We start from the raw sequence: 20,417 nt of genomic DNA on the forward strand, positions 1-20,417 counted from the left end.
GACAAGAAGGCTACAAACCTATCAAGCTTAGCAAAATTACTAGGTAGATGAACCTTTTTAATTTTGTGGTGTTCTCAATTTCACACATCAGAGGCAAAAATTACAAAGTACTGCCTGAATGAAAAGATCGCAAGGCAGCAAATTGCCACGCCCGACTAATCCTATCTTGCGAAATCCCTGTATATAATTTTTAAAAACAAAACAAAACAAAACATGAATTTATAATTAACTGAAAGGCAGCCATAGGCAACAGACTTTACCTTGATATATATACACAGAGGAATGAGTAGGTAGAATCCTGGGGCTGTAGAAAGGAAGATGCGTGTGGGACCATTTTTGAATGCTCCCTCTTGTCAAAAACTCCACAAAACGAGCAATAGAAAACCCCACCAGAAGTCTAGCACATTCTCTCCGGGTCTCGTTTTCCCTTGCAGATTATTATTATTTTCATATTTTGGTGGGGGCGGCAGCACAATGGTGCTGTCTATTTTGCCCTTTTAGGCTTCTGCCATCTCGTTTCTAATTCATCTTGCTGCATTAGTCACATTAGAAAGATAAAGCATGAGTTTGTTGTGCACATCTTGTGGATGTGTGTACTAGACTTGAATTTCATCTTCGGGATGTGGCAAAGATTCGTACATTTGAGCCCTTGGGCCGACTAGTCTTCAGCAGTGTGTCTTTATCCAATCGCACATTCTTGCCAAGATAATGCGATCACGCTCCCCAAAGCATATTTACAAAGAGCAATAAGTATTTCTTTTCCGTCTCTCTCTCTCTCCTCTCCCCCATTTTCCAGCTGGTAAACAACTTGATTAACTGCCCCACGCCCACTGGTATCAAATAGGATGACACTATTCATCTTTATCAAATGAAATTGTACACTGCTTAACAGCAATTTATTAACTTCTATTTGCAAATGCATTGGTGTCGGCGAGATGAATTTGGATGTGTTAAGAGGACTGATGGAATGCAATCATCGAAAGTGTTTCGTAAGCCGTCTCACTGGCTAGTAAGCTTAGATCTGCAGTTCTGGGGAAGAGGCAACCACTTGGAAGCCACACTGACTAGCTCTTTTCTACCAGTTGATCTGCTTCCAAGGCCTCATGCTGAGTTTTTGCACCCGTTCCTGCTCCTTACATTGCAGAAAGCAAAAGTTCCCAAACTTATTTGGCCTATCGACCCCCTTTCCAAAAAATAAAAAATAAAAATAAATTACTTGGTGCCCCTGTAAAAAAAATCTACAGTCTTTAAACAAGCAAACAGAAAGCTGCAATGACAAATTTGCGTTCTTTTATGTATCTATATTTCTAGCCTATGTCCAACAACATAGGAAAGAAATGTGCTGCCGTTAATAAGACACCTTGAAGCTTGGAAATTATAGGATTATTTATTAAAATCAACCATAGTAACATTTGCATTGCACGCAGGAAATTAAGATGACGAAGGATAATATTAAAATGAAAACTACGAATAACTTTTAAAAAATAACCCTAAAGAGAAGGGTGAGCTTGGTGCGTTGCTATCAATTTATTTTGGAAAATAAATGAATCACTACAACTTTAACTCTGTTACATTGGTAAGCATTGTTACACAACAGGTGAAACATGTACGAACGGTTTTTCAAAATTTTCCTCTTTATGCTTCCACTGCCCCCTTAATTTTATTCAACACTCCCCAATTGTAACTGAGGCTACTACCGCCCCACTGCCCCCCAGTACTACCTCCTGTGCTTCAACAGTGCTAACTCCCTAAGGATGAAATATGCATGCTATTTCTACTATGGGAGAAGTCTTGCCTAATGTCAAGGTATGGAATATTAATGTGTATGATATAACACACAGAAATATTTCCAAAACCTTAATTTATTACCACAAGAGTTGAGTGTGTTTTAAAGGAATTAAATTTACCAGGCACCAGTAATTCATTCTTTATTAGCTCGTATCAATGTCATAGCTGCACTTGAAACAGTAACTGCCTTGCCTTTCTGAAGACTTCCTACAAATTATCTTTTGATGGTTTTAAAACACATTGAGATAAATGTGAATGGTATAGGAAGACTTATTGCCTTCAAGTCCAGAAATTGTACATCACCTTGGCTGACTTCCAGAAAGGCAAGTGAATGATAAATAAATACTGGGCCCTTTAACATCCCAATGTGCTTGGAATATCTTTTTAAGTGGCAAACCTTACGAAAGCATTTTGGAGTGCGGTGAGAGTTAATGACCTGCAGCCCAATCATATCCATTTTTATTTGGAAGCTAGTTGGATTGATTTTTGTGTGTGCTTTCAAGTAAGCTATATGCTTAGAATTGCAGTTATTTCCCTTTACCTGATTCTAGCCCACCTTGTCCCAGGGACTTAAAGCAAAAAAAGAAAAAAAGAAAAGAGCAAGTAGCATTTACTTGCTTATTCTGAAGGCTTGCAGTTTAATATGATACAGTGAAGACTAGGTTATTAGCTCGCTTTATTAATGCTGAGTTTCTTTAAAAATGGGGCGCTTGGGAGTTAATTAGAGCCGAACCAAAACAATCTTGCGTTTAGTTTTTGGTTTTTTTTGCTTTTGTTGTCAAAAAGGCCCTTCTGTTTTTCTGTGTGCTTTCAACAGCCCCCTTGAAACTTTAGATTTGTCAAAGCCCTGGGACTGCACATTCATTCCCGATCCTTTAAAATTTTATCAAATGGCAGTGTGATTTAAATCCCCTTTGCACTGGGCTGGTGGGGTGGGGGGAATAGATTGTTGGATTGGGGAGAGGTTCTTTCTACCTGACCCTCCCAACCTCTTCCAACTTCGCTCCACCAGTTCTCCATTCTGCGTCATGACTGTGTGGGTGGGCAGAACTGATGTCAATAGGACCCTTGCCTGCAGCATCCCACAGAAAGCCCATAAAGAGCTGACCCCCACTGTTGCTACACTATACGGTATTGGGCTCAGTCCAAGCCTGATCTAGGATTTGCACACACCCCCTTCCACCCAGCATTCCACCATGGTGTAAGCAATGGGGCTGTGGATGGGGTGGTGGCCCCACTGCTCAGTTAAGCCCCTACTGGTCAGGGTTTGGATTGCACAGAAAGAGTGGCTGCGCTCCAAACTGGAAGAAACTACAGTACTCTCATTTGTAGAGCACTGGGAAAGTTATGTGGCATAGAATGCTAATGCTGTATATAAAATGTTTTATAAGATCCTGTCTGTGGGATCTGCAAAAGAAAAAAAGAAAAACTATTTTCTTGAATGTTGGGGAAAAGATCTTGAAAGCCTTTTCAACAAACAGGAAGGTAAGATTTTTTTTAGGAAGCTTACTGTTAAAGCTATCCAAAGTAAAGTTGTAGTTAGGCTTTTCCTTAATACCTGTCTGTGAAAATTATCTTTCATTAAATTAAATTAAAAGTTATACAGCTACTCTTTTTAATTATTTAAAATATAGATCATCTTGCTGTTCAGACAAATTCACTATGTATTTTATGACTGCAATGTATTATGAAACAATGAAACATAAACACTTAACAACCGATTCTAAAATACAACTAAGCAGAGAGCCGTCAGGCAATTAAGATAAATTGAAATTAGCAACAGAATCAGTCAGTCCCATTGAAGTCCCCTAAAATATCAAAGTTTTTGCTTGGTGTTTTAAGTATCACAAAGTAGATGCTGATGGAGTGGCCAGGTGAGAGAGATCGATGACCAAGGAGCTACCACTAAGAAGGCCCTATCCCTGGTTGCCGCCCACCTTACCTCAAACATGTCTGGGCTTTTTGTCCGTATTTTGCCACTTTCCATGGTCACCTTGTGCATATGTGGACTCTCGGAACCCTGCCCACCCTCATCCATGCACTTGCAAGGATCCATCTGAATTGCAATTGCCCCATAAAATAGAAACTTTACCCTTCAAGAACGCGCAGTGTACTCCAAGAGGGAAGAGACCAGACTTGGACAAACAAATGCAATTTTCATACCTTTTTCATATGCGGTTGTCAGTTGGAGGCAGAGGTCATCCCTTTTGGGGCCTCTTCATTGGCTGTTTTGGTTCTCCTTTTACGGAGAGCATGGCAACCTACACAGGTACACAGAGGCTCCTTAGTCTCTCGCAGGACATTCAAGGCTTCTGGAGCCATGGGTGATGATGCTTGGATGTCCACAGCCCAGACAAAGCTACCTTTTGTGGTCAGGCTTGGAACTGTCCGTGCAGCCCTCTTTCCTACGGCCTGAGGGAGTCTGAAAAATATATATTGCATGGCTCTTGTTTGCTCAGAGAACTATTTTAAAACACCATTCCCCGGGGAGGGGCATATAATATTAGGATGCTCACGCACTCTTTCTCCTCTTTGCTCTGCTATGTAATGAGGAAAACCTCTAATCTAGTAGATGATTCAGCAGAGGACAGCCTTGTTCCTTTCTTTCCCCCTCTTTCTTCATTTTGGGGAACAAGACACCTTAAATCATGCTGCTGTTTGTTTATTGACTCCAAGACATTTGCACAGCTAGACTTCAAGCATTTATGCTTTAGTGTCGCAGCTATATGAAAATGTTTATTTAATCAAAGCTTTACTACAGCACAGTCTTGTTCATTGAGTGTTACTGTAAGGGAACAGAGCAGTGTGTTTTCCTCAGCTTGTATACCACAAAGCATCCTCCTGTTTGAATTGTTCCCATAAGCACTTTTGCAGCCATCAAATAATTTTATTTGTTTCAAATATGTGTATGCCTCACAACTCAGTCCCTAAATGGTGTTTGGTGAGGTTAAAAACATAAAATAAATTCAGATAATGCAAACCATGTACAGTGGTACCTCGGGTTACAGACGCTTCAGGTTACAGATGCTTCAGGTTACAGACTCCGCTAACCCAGAAATAGTACCTCGGGCTAAGAACTTTACCTCAGGATGAGAACAAAAATCATGCGGTGGCGGCGGCACAGCAGCAACGAGAGGCCCCATTAGCTAAAGTGGTACCTCAGGTTAAGAACAGTTTCAGGTTAAGAACGGACCCTCCAGAATGAATTAAGTTCTTAACCCTTGGTACCACTGTAATCAGAAAATGTAGTTAAAATGCCTGCTTTTCCCCCAAAAAAGTCTTCATTAGTATAGTTCAGTCGGTAGAGCGTGAGACCCTTTAACCCAGGCATCCCCAAACTTCGGCCCTCCAGTTGTTTTGGACTACAATTCCCATCATCCCTGACCACTGGTCCTCTTAGCTAGGGATCATGGGAGTTGTAGGCCAAAACATGTGGAGGGCCGCAGTTTGGGGATGCCTGCTTTAACCTCAGTATTGCGGGTTCAAGACCCACATTGGGCAAAAAGATTCCTGCATTGCAGGGGGTTGGACTAAATGACCCCCTATGGTCCCTTCCAAATCTATGATTCTGTAAGGCACCAGAAGTTTAATAGGGTGGGAGCCCACACTACTGGATGTGCGGCACCTGATGGGCAAAATGAGACAAAAGAGTTTGTAGTTTACCTGTAAGGTGTCTGTATTCCCCCCCCCTCCCACTGTAGCAAGTTGGGGAAGTGAATAATGTTCCTTTCCTCTTGGTGCACTAAAGTGCAGCTATTTCCCTTATCCACAAGATGGCAGTAATCTTCAATTTTGTTCCTGCAGAGGGCAGTGCTGGGAGGTGCAGGCTCACACTGCCCACAAACCATCTCACGGTTGTCATCGGTGTTAAACTGTTCTACGCTGTGAATGCGTGATCTTCTCCTCAGAGACATGGATCACATTAGCAGTCTATGGAATGTACTGATTTGGGCCGAAGGCTCCGCAGAAGCCAAGCCGACTCTGATGTGTGTGATCTACTGGCAGTGCGAAAACCCCGGGGTAGAAGCTAGCCAGAAGCCTACAGCAGATAACATTTACAAAAAGAAGGTGTTCTTTCTTTGACAAGCAATTCTGAGTGTGTTGGTTTTTAAGGGATATTCCTCCTGCCTTGTTTAATTCCAGGGGGGGGGGGAGTAATTTTGTACTGTATTTCGTTCTCCTTTTAGGGTGATCGTGAAACATTCACAAAATAAGGCATTTGTGGACGTTTACCATAAATGTCTATATTTGCTTCTTACTGATTTGACGCCCCCTCCACTTTGTTTCACCTTGCAATGCATTCGTGTTGCTGTTCCACATTCCATGTGCATTATTGCTACTAAAAGCTTCCCACTGCTATTTTAAGATAAGTGTCCTCTTGACTACTCAAGCCTGTCAGTCTAGAATTTGAAATAAATGGGGGGAGATAGAATACTGAACATTTTAATACCTGCTCGTGCTTTTATTCACATTACCAGTAGAACTTACCTTGCTTCAGTTTTAGCTACCTAAAGTATCGTCCTCCGAATGCGTGGCGTGTTTTCCAAATGACCTCAACAACTGGTTGGAGGATGGATGGTGGCTAACAGATTGAGGTTGAATCCTGACAAGACAGAAGTACTGTTTTAGGGGGACAGGGGGCGGGTGGGTGTGGGGGACTCCCTGGTCCTGAATGGGGTAACTGTGCCCTTGAAGGACCAGGTGCACAGCCTGGGAGTCATTTTGGACTCACAGCTGTCCATGGAGGCGCAGGTTAATTCTGTGTCCAGGGCGGCTGTTTACCAGCTCCATCTGGTACGCAGGCTGAGACCCTACCTGCCCACAGACTGTCTCACCAGAGTGGTGCATGCTCTAGTTATCTCCCGTTTGAACTACTGCAATGCACTCTACGTGGGGCTACCTTTGAAGGTGACCCGGAAACTGCAGTTAATCCAGAATGCGGCAGCTAGACTGGTGACTGGGAACGGCCGCCAAAACCACATAACACCGGTCCTAAGAGACCTACATTGGCTCCCAGTACGTTTCCGAGCACAATTCAAAGTGTTGGTGCTGACCTTTAAAGCCCTAAACGGCCTCGGTCCTATATACCTGAAGGAGCGTCTCCACCCCCATTGTTCAGCCTGGACACTGAGATCCAGCGCCGAGGGCCTTCTGGCAGTTCCCTCACTGCGAGAAGCAAAGCTACAGGGAACCAAGCAGAGGGCCTTCTTGGTAGTGGCGCCCGCCCTGTGGAACGCCCTTCCATCAGAGGTCAGGGAGATGAACAACTACCTGACATTTAGAAAACACCTGAAAGGCAGCCCTGTTTAGGGAAGTTTTTAATCTGTGATATTTTGATGTCTTCTGGTATTTGTTGGAAGCCGCCCAGAGTGGCGGGGGAAACCCAGCCAGATGGACGGGGTATAAATAAATAATAATAATAATAATAATAACTGCATACGTTCAAACACGATGTCCCCTCAGATTTCTAGTTTTGTTCAATTGTTGAGTTGAGTTTCTATTAATAAGCAGTTGAATAAGCAGAACGTGTTTAAGCTTTCATGCTGGTTTCACACTGGTGCTTTCCAAACGCAATCTGAGGAAGTAGTTTGCCTGGTGCCAGTTTTTAAAAGCTTGTTATAAAATCAAGTGAATGTTGCTAAAGGAAGATCATACTTCCAAGTACCTACAAGAACACCACTCAGGTGCAACAAGTGGAACCCGGAAAACAAATTAGGTTTTTTTAAAAAAAAGATTTTTTAAAACATATTTAACAAAGAAATAAAATGGAGAGAAACACAGGAAGGGAGGGAAAATGAGGAAACAAAGAATTTGGCTGTGGATGGGTTCTTGGACCTGTCAGAGCAGCGCTCCTCTCTCCCTAAGCCAGACAGAAGCTTCCTGGGCTTTGGGAAGGAGGTGCCAGGCAGGGAACATTTAGGGGACTAGCCTAGTCGCCCCAGCCCACTGACCACACGCCAAGACTAGCATTGTGTGTTTGGACTATTATATTTATAGGGAGTTTCTTATTTGCTGTCCGGCTTTCAAAACAAACAAACGAATCTCTGTGTGAGATCGAAAGCGAACTTGCATCTTTGAACGCCATGCGGATAAAAAGGGAGCCTCGGCAACAGGTGCTGCCTGCATCGGAAAAGTGATAAGGGTGCAGATGAGACTCAGGGCAGAGAAGCATGGGAGCCCCCTGCTCTGGAGGCTTTTAGATTAATGGCCTGGCGACAATCCAGCCCAGATAGCACAGTACATCAATAAGGCGATTTGTAAGCCCAGCACCGGTCGGAACATGTGCAACTTCACTTGAGAATTAAGTTAAGAGGAGCCTTGCTCATCTGTAATGAAGCCCTGACATGCGCACCTTTGTGAGGTTGCTTCCCTGGAGGGGAGGGAAGCTGATGTCTGAAGAATACGTTTATTTTATTTTAGTTCCAGTGTTCAAGTGCCAATGCTGGACTGTCAACCTTTAAGTGTGTGTGTGTGTAGCTTGCAAAGCACTTCACTGTGGGGGGAGAGAGGGAGGGACATACAGAAACACATGGTGACCATTTTGTGAGCATCCAATTGATGCACGGGTTCTTTTGGACCCGGAAGTGATATAACAGGGCAGAGTGGGCTTATGCGTGTTGGGGGCCAGGAACGGAACCCCCATGTAAAATTGTCACCACCAGTATGAATGAATCATCCATGTTGGAAGGGTCCCAGGGGTCATCTAGTCCAACCACGACCCTGAGATTAAGAGTCTCCTGCTGTACCGACTGAACCACCCCAGACTGTGTGTGAGGTAATGCCTTCCTTCCTCAATTGTGCCTATTTGACGGGTGGTCTGGAATCTTGAACCTAGCCACATTCTCTCGCCGTGGCGTAGAATATTATCTCGGTTGTTCGTATTACTCGCAGTCTGGCAGTGTCGTTATTAGGGCCAACCAAGACGCCAAAAAATAGCGAGCAAGTTGTTGAGTTCACAGAACCCTGCATCAGAGGAAGTGAAGGGTGGAGGAGATGAAGAGAGAGTGAATTTTCCCATTCCCGTTTTGGTGGATGCTAATAAAAGTATTGATGGAGCAATATGGCATCCTCTGCTTTATATGCGTTTTTCATGAGCTTTGGAAGTGGGATTGCAATTGACCGTTGATGTGCCATGGGCAAAATGGTTAAAGACTGGAATATAAATGATTTAAATAAATAAAATAAATGAGAGTTCTTTAAGGAGCAAGGATTTTTTTTAGTGAGGTGTAAGTGGAATGTATATTATACCACCTGCAGCACTGTTGTTGTTTTTCCGTAGGAGAACCCACAAAAAACCACTTCTGGTTTAGTAGCATCCTTTTATATTTATTATTTTTATTACTAGTAGTACTTTTTTTTTTCTTTTGAAATTTTGCAAACCCAAAGAATTTTGCGCCCAGGGCAACCGCCTCTGTGGTCTCGCCCACATTGCTCCTTGTTCTCCTTCTGCTGGCAGATGAATACTGTTTTATTCCAGCAGGCTTCTGAGATCTGACTGTTTTTAAGGAAAGGTCTTTTCATCATGTTATGTTGCTGCTGTTTTGTCTAGACATAATAGATTTTATAAATTTGATTTAGATCATGTTAATTCTATTATAGCTTAATTACTGTTGAACTACTATCTTTTACATGTTTTCAGCTTTATGTGTTTAATCCATGCTTGTATTTATTTTTGCGAGCTACCTTGAGTTCCTTTTCTGAGGAAAAGGCAGGATGATGATAGTAATAGTAATAATAATAATCATCAGAAAGGTTGTCATTTAGGTGTTGGGGGTCCCAAGTTGTACAATGTTGTTTTGTTAACATATACTCTCTTGAGCAAATGATATACTTGATAGACTTCTACAGTATATAATATAGAAGTCTGGGTGAATTTTTAAATGCATATTGGAGGAAGGCATGGATTGCCCAGTTCTCGAGGAAATGTGCAGTTAATACCCTGGGAAAGTCTGTCTGTTTTTGCTTGCTTACTTTCTTCTTTTTCGGTATGACCTTGTACTGTATAAACAGGTTTTCCACTGGATACTGGAAACAAAAGCTTTATTTGTTCAGAATAATGGACTTTGGCAATCTTGTTGCTGGCCAATGAGACTCTCTAATCCACCACCGTAATCCGAAAGGATTGATGGGTGTAACTGCTTGGAGAAACACTCCAGCCTGCTGTCTTAACAGATCAAGATCATCATCATTCAATTATATATGTTCGAAGCTATTGCTGACTGCTTCTTCCTTTTCCCCCTTTTTCTTTTTAAGAGTTTTTTTTAAAAAGCCAACCTAAAAATAAAGCAGAATTGGTGTGCACTCTTCTCCCATCACGCTCCTCCTGCTTGCTTCTCTAACCAGTGTCAGTTTCACTAAGTGCACATGGGAAGTGAGTGGCACACAGGACGACAAAATCTGATTTGGCTCAAGGTGACCTTTGCCAAGCCGTGGCCTGGCTTCCAAAGCATATCATTTCCAGGCTGTCCATGTATGAAAACTCCAGTGACCAAAATGTCCTTACAACATTGCGGGTCGCTAGCTCTGCATCCGCCCTGGCAACAGGAAAGATCACTTGGCAGACGGTGGTGTGAGATGAGTTGCCTCTTCTCCAGGGCGCAGCTGTGTGCTTTGCCACTAAACCTGACATTCTAGAGAAGTAGTGACAGTGAATGGCTGCTTCCCCAATATTGGGGTGGGCAGCGGTTGCAGCCTGTCGCGCCAGGGCCCCACCAACACAGAAGAAAATATCAAAGCACTGTTTCTTGCCGCAGCTTTCTTAAGGACAGCTGTTTGCCATCTATTGGGAAATCCTTGTCTTTAATAAAGAGAGAGCAGAAGACATAACTAGGAAAACTTTCAATTAGCCATTTCTTTAGAGAAGGTTAATCGGATGGTAATGCTGGGGGCGGGGGGAGAGATACTGGGTTTACAGAACTTTTGGTGTCTTTTTTCTATCCTGGTTTCACCATCATGGATGTTGAGAAACAGTGTTTTTCTACTGAAAGGCAGGCAAGGGAGATTATTTTATTTTATTGAAAATAATTGGCAGACAGAATTCAGCAAAGATAGGAATCTATCCTCTATTAGCTCACTGGAGGAATTGGAAAAATGTGCTCAGAAAGTGAATTTTGTTCCCATCATCTGGAAACTACTTTTTCTCATGGGGTTTAGATTGCCAATAGCGTTATTGGCATGGGGTAGAAATTCTCGGCCGTAAATTGGCTGTCACACAGAAGTGAGCCGAAACACTAATTGTTTTCTGTAGCTGACAGTTTGAACTGTGAGTAACGCTTCACAATACGGGGTGGTAATTTTATAACCTATTTTCCCACCAATAACTCCTCTTCGTTCTACCAAGTTTCTTTTCTGCAGACCAGTCCTTTTCATACATACATATACATGTTGAATATCAGATTACGTTACAAAGCTAGTTCAGTTTTCTTCATGTGTGTATGCAGGCTCCAATTCTGGCGTGAATGCATCAAGTTGCCTCTTACGGAAGGAAGAAATACTTGGTGTGTGCATTGGTTCTGTGTATACCCCAAACAAAGCGAATCAGGGTGATTTGAGGCAGACTCTCAGGTTCGCAAGTCAGGTTGTGCTGTTAACCATGATGCATGATACATACCTGGGGGCCCCAAGCATCCAAGTAGGTCTGTTGTCTCTGCCCCCCCCCAAGTTAAATGTGCTACCTTCCTCATCCCCATCCCCCGTGAATTGAAACCATTTCTCTGAGCGAACCCCCACAACTTGAGAGAAGGGGAGGGTAGAGAGGCTGGTGGGAGTTCTTTCATTTTGATGGAATTCTAGCTTTTAATCACAGTGGGTAATTTTCCAAGGCCACTCCAATCACACTGCTTTGTGGGGAAGCATGTTGATGCAAATAAGTAGCGATGTTTTGCACACTGGTCATAACTATTTAGATTTTGCTTGTGAGAGCTGGGTACTGTATTAGTGGAATTGGATTGTTGGGCATGCAGGCCTGCTTCTATCCCAGCTATCCTGTTCTCCCCAAAAAACCAATTAAGAAGTTCAGGCTCAATGACCTGGGTCTGCACTAAGAGACACCCAAGATTCCTTCTCCATCTGATATCTGTAATAACCAGATTCCTTTGGTCCATCAAAATTTATGTCCACTGAAACCGCAAATGTTAATGGCTCTTACATTGTTTAATAAACACTATTTTATTGTCTGCAGAGCTTTTTTCTCTGCGGCAGCTAGTGTTGTGTGTTCCCACCCTGAATTCTTTGAAGCCTTCTGGAATTAAACAGGGTTTTTTCTACTTCGAAGTGCAATTCTGAAACCAGCAAAAGTTGAACCAAAGAAAGAGAAGGCTACTGTTAAAGTACATCAAAAAGTTCTTGATTTTTTAAAAAAATATCCTCAGGTTATGGATATAACTGTTCCAGTAAAACCACCTGGCAGTTCTTTGAGTTGCAAGGTAAAGAGGATAATCTTACTAACCACAGAGCTGCTTTTTTAATAGCAATTAGTTGTTGCAGGTGCTAAACTGAAGAAGCTCTGAGCCTATTGAGATGCACACTTCCTCCCCACCCACCCAAGAAACAGTCTAAGTTATATTTTGCCTCCTCTGCTTTCCTTATCTTCACCCCTTAGACCTTCCCACGCTGAGTATATGCATAATAGTAAATACTGTGCTGTGCAAATTTCATTCACCTGTATTTGTGAATGGTGGCGTTTATCATCCATTGTCCAAAGAATGCCATGGTGAATAATGGGAGCCGGGCCATTTTATTAACAACTCTGAGATGTAGGTGACCATTCCAAGGCTCTCTAGCAACCGTAGTTACCAAATTTCTAATCCAATGTCTTCCTGATACACGTCCAATGGCCTGTCGAAGGCTCCATGCTGGTTCTCCATTGTGTTATAAATTCTTTAAAAGAAGTTAAGCCAAAACAGTGGGGTTTTCTTTAACATCTATTTTCATTATTATTTATTTATTTATTTATTATTATTTATTTGAAATCATTTTTTATTTTACAAATGTAAAGTTGTAACAATACCAAGTACATATCTGTATATAGAGATTTCTCTGAATCTCGAGACTTCCCACCCTCCCCTCCATGGGTCCTATTGTCAACATTTCCAACTCCACATTCTTTCATAATCTATATTTTGTATCTGTCCATATTGTCTGTAGTGTTTGTTACACTACAAGTGATATTAGAATCTGGCTAATGTTTTCATCTGCTTACAGTGGTCTCCCAATAAATTATAAATTTTTCCCATTCTTTCTTGAAGTTTTTGTCTTCTTGGTTCCTGAGTTTTCTGGTCAGTTTCACCATGTCGGCGTAGTCCAACAGCTTGATTTTCAGTATTATTTTTATTTTATTTTATTTTCTACTTATTTTGTTGTTGTTTGCATTGCTGATATTTTACAGGCATTTGTTCTACTTCTCATCTGCCTGCAAAAGATGGCTATTTCAAATGTCACACAGGTGAAGCACTCTTGAATGTAGGTACCCAGTGCAAATTATTTCGGTCTTTGCTATGCCAGGATGTTGAATTGCAAATGTATTTTTATTCCCTGCTGCCGCCTGCTTTGTAGAAAGTACCACAGGCTACTCTGTAGTGAGTCACACATTTGTCAGCTAAGAAGAAACTGACGGTCTGATGCCTGGCATTGAAAGAGAGGAAGCGTATCATAGATAACAAAGCTCAAGAAAGGAGAGGCAGCAAAAAATAAAATTGCAGCTCCTCATCTTTAGAGCAAATTTATTATTACAAAGACTGGAGATGAGTTACGGGGAAGCCGCCAGACAAATATTGGATGCTAAAGGCCATGCTAGTGGAAATAAAGCATTTTAAAGGCAGTCGACTCTCATACATTACTCTCTTTCGTCAGGGTTGCCTTGGCAGGTTCCTGGGACAGCCTTATTAGAGCCATTGGCATGGCCAAGAAAAAGGTTCTATTATGTGATCATATATGGAGAGGGAGAGAGGATTACAGAATGATGTCCTAAGCTCGTTTGTTTTCATTACAGTTTATATCCTGTTCTTTAAGGAATTCAGGGTGGAAGGCATATTACCTCTCCTTTTGTTATCCTTACAACCTATCATGTAGAGTGGGAGATAACAATTAGCCCAACATCCACCCAGTGAGTTTTATGACTAAGTGGGGATTTGAACCCGGGCTCTCCACTATAAGCACTGTGACTATACTGTCCTTAGTCTAGTATGATGTGGTTTTGTCAAATAGGTGGTAGAGGCTGTTCTAATTCTTCGTGGGTCTCCCTTCCAAGCTTTGCAAGTGAAGACAAATTAATGCAAATCCGCTTAAAACAAAAACCCCTAAATGAGTTGTCCAGTTTTAGTCTATAGATTGGTCCTATGGAATTAAATTGTAAGCAAATTAAAAAAAGAAGTGCAAAGTTTGCTTTATTTATTTTGTTCGGCATATCTATATCGTTTCTTCCAACTTGGAACTCAAGGCAGATGACATGGGGTTTGCAGGCAGTCTCCCATTGAGGTACTGACCCAGGCCAACTTAGTTTCTGCAAGGTTTGCCGAATCCTGCAACTTCAGACCGTATCCTGGGGAATGCACTATTTCTTCTGTCTGCCAGTGATTCCAGTGTCCTTGCCTTCATTCGGCAAGAATGCTGGGTGCCAGTTTACTATTTAAAGCGGTTAAGAATAAAGGTTCCTAAATGGTAGTGGGGTTGTGTTTTCTTTACTCTACTTTTAAGATCTACTTCATGAGATTTATGAGAGGTAGTATTTTAGTTAGGCCACATAAAGGATTGTTGTTAGCTGGGACAGGAGGTAGTTCAAGGCATTTGGCAGAAGTTCAGTGGCTTTGACAGGCAGATGTGCTCTCTGGAGAAGTGTATCTGAGGCAGAGTTAAGGGTCGGGGATTACTTCAGGCTTCGGGAACAAATATTGGTTCTGAGCCAAACGGACTGAACACTGAGTCAGGGCTGGACTACGTGGTCTCGGATCTATCCGGATAATTAGGCAAATAAGAAAGCTATGGTAGAGAGCGGAGGATAGTGAGAGTCAAAATGAGCAGCCAGAACCTGTTTGGTTTGTTTTTAAAAGAAAATGCAAGTACAGTGGTGCCTCGCTAGACGAATTTAATTCGTTCCATGGGTCTTTTCTTATTACGAAAAATTCGTCTAGCGAATCCCATAGGAATGCATTGAATATTTTTTTTGAATTTTTTTTTGCCCATAGGAACGCATTAATTGAATTTCAATGCATTCCTATGGGAAACCGCGATTCGCTAGACGAATTTTTCATAAAACGAATTCGTCTAGCGAGGCAACCTGCGCTCGAAAAATCCTTTTGTTAAGCGGAAATTTCTTTAAGCAGGGCATTCGCTAAGCGAGGCACCACTGTACAGTGTAAGGGCAGTGTGGTGTAGTAGTTAAGAGCGGTAGACTCGTAATCTGGGAAGCCGGGTTCGCGTCTCTGCTCCTCCACATGCAGCTGCTGGATGACCTTGGGCTAGTCACACTTCTCTGAAGTCTCTCAGCCCCACCCACCTCACAGGGTGTCTGTTGTGGGGGAGGAGGGGAAAGGAGATTGTTAGCCGCTTTGAGACTCCTTCGGTTAGTGATAAAGCGGGATATCAAATCCAAACTCTTCTTCTTCTTTTTCTTCTTCTCACGAGTAACGCACTCCAAACTCCGTGACTGGTTTTTACAGAGTTTTATTATATACATATGTACAAGACAGAGCGATAATGACCATGACTGTCCAGTCCGAGTCAGAATCCGGAAGTGGCGCACGTCTAGATTGGCACCAACAAAGGAACTTGGGGGCCCTCAGCTTCCGCTTCTGCTCCCGGCGTTTGTCCCCCCCCTGCGCTCCTGGGGTGAAGGGACGGGGACGTTGCCTTCCCCCCCCCCCGAACTACTAAACTGTTGGGCAGTTTCTCTGGTTGCTGACACTTCTCCCTCCACAGCGCTCAGGTCCGACAGTTCAGAAGTTCCCCACTGCCCCTGTGAGCCATCAGCATCCCTTGAGCTCTCCTCTGCTGCAAGAGCCTCAACACCACCTTCTGAGCAATGCTGTGAAGCAGCAGTGTCTTGGAGCCCTTGCACCATCCCTCTGGGCAACCTGCTGACCCCTGGTGGTCCCCTGACATACAGGAAGCGCACAACTTACACACATTTGTGTAATAGGCCACATTATTTGTGCACAATGAATGGATGGATGGATGGATGGATGGGTGAGCATCCAAGAAAAAATCCCTGGAACATAAACCCCCATGTACGTTATGGGCTTACTGCAACAGTTTAGTTTTATGGATAAATACCAAGGTTAAGGTATGTGAATGACTATGGCAGCTATAATGGAGAACAATTGGGTTTAGAAGAGCTGGGAGGAAGCATCTATACCAGAAAACCTTCCAATGAGGATGGTTTCAACACCACTCACTTCTTCTCACTTATTTTCTTCATTAGTGATGAAACAGACACAGGGCGCCCTGCTTTTGCCTTGCAGCGTGTTGAGTTGAATTCTGTGTGGCTCAGAAATTTGGTGTATAATAGCGTGCAAGAGCAAGCCACCCAAAATGACTAAGGTGTACGGACATAGGAAGCTGCCTTATACAAGATCAAACCATGGGCCCATCTAGCCCCATATTGTCCACCTGGCAGTGGCTCTCTCTGGCAGGGGTCTTTCCCATCACCTTTTGAACTGGAGGTAGCACAGGTTGTGCTGGGACTTCTGCATTGAGAACATGTGCTGCGTGACGGTTCTTCCCCTGAATTTGGGAGTCCCCTCTGCTGGTTTATTAAGATGTAGTAGATGTGCATGACATTGTTGGTCCTCTATGATGCCACCCTTCTTCCTTAAATCCTTTCCTGTGAAGCCTGTAGCTGTAGTCTATAACTTATCCCTAACTAAACTAAATCCTCTCATTTCCTAAATTACACCTCTCATTTCCTCTGCCTTCCTTTCTCCCCTCTTTTTGTGTTTGTGTCTCCCTACTGTTGAAATATAGGCTTTCAGCTCCTTGTTATAGGCGGGTGGCTTATTTTCTTTCTCTTATGTTGCCCTGTAAAGCACCATGTACACTTGAATGTACATCACCGTCGTTGCAGCCGAACCAAATCCTCTGCAACGTATCAGAGATGCGGAAACATTGCAGAAACAGGAGAAAGGGGGCATTCGTACGAAGCATGGCCAAGAGTCGCTTCCTGCCTCTCACTTTTATTTGTAATGTTTCTTTTAAACCTGCAGAGGAGAATGATCAAGGACAGAGAAAGCGCACCCGAAGGAGGAAACGGAAGAATGTTTTGCAAAACCCGGATAATTTACACGGAGCCCAAACAAAGTGTGGGAAGCATGAAAATCTGATTGAAGATAATTTACAGCTGCGGCACACAGACGGCGCAAATCTAAGTCGAAACAAAAAGAGGAAAATGAAAAAGAAGCGGCAAAAGGAAAAGATGAGAGCAGCTGGTTTGCTGACAAAGCCAACTGGTATAGATTTCACATATAAGCCCGAGAGGGAGGAAAGAACTGACTTTGAAGAGGCAGATAGTAATGTAGATGACATTTTGGATTTTTTGCAGGCAGCACAAGAAATCTACTTCTCCGACAGTAGGTACATTTCCTCCATATCATCAGTAACTTTGAGTTGGGGAAATAAATGTATGCTCACTCTTTCTTCTATGGAATGAATTTTTAACTTGCTGTCCTGAAGCAACTCTGCTGGGGACATAACAGGAGTATAAAAAAAATGTGGGCGTGGTGATAACCCCTTAAACAGTACCCTCATCATAATAGCCAATAATAGCCCATAATAATGTCTTCATAATAGCAAATGGGAAAAGATCTTTACAGCACTTTTGCTTCTGTTGGAGCAAACAAGTGTTTCAGTGGAAGGGCAACTATTTTTAAAGCATTTTCTCTACAAAAACCCTGTCTTTACAACCCAGTGAATGTTTACTCTGGAGTAAGACCCACTGGTTTCAGTAGCGCTTGTTGCCAGGTGAGTATGCATAGGATTGCAATCTTAGTCTGCAGTCCTAACCCCACTTACCCTGGGAATAAACCCCATTGAATTCAGTATAACCTATTTCTGAGTAGAGATGGCTAGGACTGTGCTGTGAGTGGATCACACAACCAGAATTATGTCCTAAGTCCGGGTAGCCAATGTGGTGCCATCCAGCTGTTACTGAACTAAAACGTCCATCTTTCCTGACCATTGGGCCATGCTGGCAAGAGATGATAAGAGTTAAACTCCGGCTAAGCATACTTAAAGTAAGCTTCATTGATGTCAGTGGAATTTATTTCTATGGGCATGAATTAAACACTGACATTGCTCATTTTTCTGTACAACCCAGTGGCAAGAAAGGTTTGACTTGAAACTTGAAGCAACCGGGCAATGTCACAGAATATGATTTCGTCCTATGATTTCAGACAGACGCGTTGACAAACTTCCAAGGCCCTGTTCTCAGAACCTGTGATACAGTGACCACTTCAACTCCAAACTACATAGAGGCCACCCCTCATGGCAAACTGTTTATGACTTAGTGGTTCTGGAGACAGATCTACATATTTTCCTGCACACCATTGCAAACTACAAGTTTAAAACTGCACAGCTTGAACGACTAAGAGTGGTAACGGTAGATGATTGAAAGACTGGGGTGAAAAAAAAGTGACAGGACATAATGCTGGAAGGAATTTGCTTTTAGGTTCGCCTTTCATCCCTGCTACAATAGATAACTAAAGCTACAAATAGCTGTAGTTGGTTATCTTCTTCCTAAGTCATGGTCAGTCTCTTTGGTATACAAAGCTTTGGTATACAATGCTACCAGAAATTTTCAGCTTGCCATATTGCCATCGTTGGCATAGCTACTATCTCATTCATTTTAACAAGCGGTAAATGGCTTGTCACAGTGGTCACTTGCACATTTAACAAATATTTAAGGCACTTGTCTTCATCCAAAGAATCCTTGGAACTTTGTTAAAGCTGCTGCAAATTATAGCTCTACAATTCCCAGGATTCTTGGGGGGGATTTTTGTTAAGTGTGCTTTTAAGTGCCTGGTGTGGATGTGACATGCATTATAATGCCTCTGTTTTAAGAGTTGCAAATCAAAATAATAAAGTGCCGTTGAAAAGTAAGGATAGTTAATCAATAACTACACAAATAAAGAGGAAACGTTGTAAATGAACTTCTCTCTCTCGTTCTGCTTTTTTTTTTCATCCCCCCCCAGACCGATATAAATGTGCAGAGTCAGCTGTGAATTCAGAAAGCATTCAGAGGATTTTACAGAGTCTCAGATCCCGCAGTATGCCTTCGTCAGACGTCACTCTTTTGCGTGAGATGACATCTCCTGTATTTCTGCAGGATGTAGAGAAACTCAAAGGGGCCATGGAAGAGTTCCACACTAAGTCAGTGATGCCTTCTGGTAAGTTCAGTGCACACAAACGTGCTGTTATTGTTCCCACTTCCTCTCCTTGAAAACCAGGATGCAGAATTTCCCATGCACAGGAATATATATTCTTTTTCCACAGGCAGTCTACTTTTTTGTTACTCAGTTTGTGTGTAAAGGTAGTCTCAAGGGTGTCCAATATAGAGGGGTCCCTAGAGGTCAGAGGTGGCGCTGTTTTGGCTGTTACCCTTTTCTCTGCCTATGACACAGTAATGTGCAGGTTCAATTAGAAAACTAAATATCACTGGCTGTGCAAATGTAAGCCTACTCAGAGGTGAGGCCTATTGGGTTTAGTGGGACTTACTCCGAGGTAGTATAGGGTTGTAGCCTGAGCCTTTTGCTCGTGATGTGGAAGTTTTGCAGCAAAACATTTTACTCTGCCAAATAATTTTCTTTTCTAGTTGTACATTTGCTGCCTTCTAACTTCATGCAAGTTAGTTACCTTTTGGTGGAGGGGAAGACTAGGACTTACGAGATAGCAATCTGTACATTTTATTTTCAATTAAGAAAACAGAAGAGAATAGCTGCAAGGCATGGTTCACAACCCCCGTTCTTTTTAGTTCTCATAAGGTGCACTGCTCTCCATAAATCTGACTGTGGCATAAACACTCCTCACTCCTTACAGTGGTTTAAAGCATCCATTTAGAATTCTCTTCACACCTCACTTTTACCTCACTCTGAAAATGGTTCACTGGTGTGTGTGCAGTACGTGAGAGGAGCAGACAGAATGAGAAAATAAAAGAGAAAGATGAAAAAACTTTGATCAGGATCCAAAGTACTGCATATGGTGCCCTGCACTCTGAAACTGACTTGGGTTTGTTCACATTGAATTAACAGCCTCCAGCATTAACATGGCAGACCTGCTTTTAGACTGCAGCCCTGCCTGTAATATACATTTAAAGCATCATTATGCCACTTTAAACAACCATGGCTTCCCCGAAGGACACCTGGGGACAATAGTTTGTTGAGGGTTTTGAGCGTTGTTAGGAGACCCGCTATTTCCTTCATCAAACTACACTTCCAGAGTTTCCTGGGAAGAGGAAGTCATTGTTTAACCACCGTAAGTAAGAACTATAGCTCTGTGAGGGAATTAGTGCCTTCCAGTAGGGAGGAATTGACAAGAAGGGGAATCTGGGACAAGCCACAAATAAAATGATTTATTTGATTGATTCATTGATTGATTGATTGATAGCTGTGGTAAAGCATCTGCCTTGTATTCAGTAGGACTCA

General features: G+C 42.6%; 1 protein-coding gene across 1 annotated transcript in view; it reads left to right on the top strand.

The window, feature by feature from the left end:
- Window positions 1-20,417, top strand: part of ERICH1 (glutamate rich 1) — a 51,286-nt gene that overhangs the window by 26,021 nt on the left and 4,848 nt on the right. Inside the window, exons 4-5 of the mRNA XM_035109940.3 lie at window positions 16,986-17,348; window positions 18,969-19,163. Of these exons, the coding sequence (XP_034965831.3) occupies window positions 16,986-17,348; window positions 18,969-19,163 (558 nt within the window). The remainder of the gene's footprint in view (window positions 1-16,985; window positions 17,349-18,968; window positions 19,164-20,417) is intronic.

The sequence above is a fragment of the Zootoca vivipara genome, chromosome 3 (assembly GCF_965207765.1).
Source record: "Zootoca vivipara chromosome 3, rZooViv2.hap1.1, whole genome shotgun sequence".
Lineage (NCBI taxonomy): Eukaryota > Metazoa > Chordata > Lepidosauria > Squamata > Lacertidae > Zootoca > Zootoca vivipara.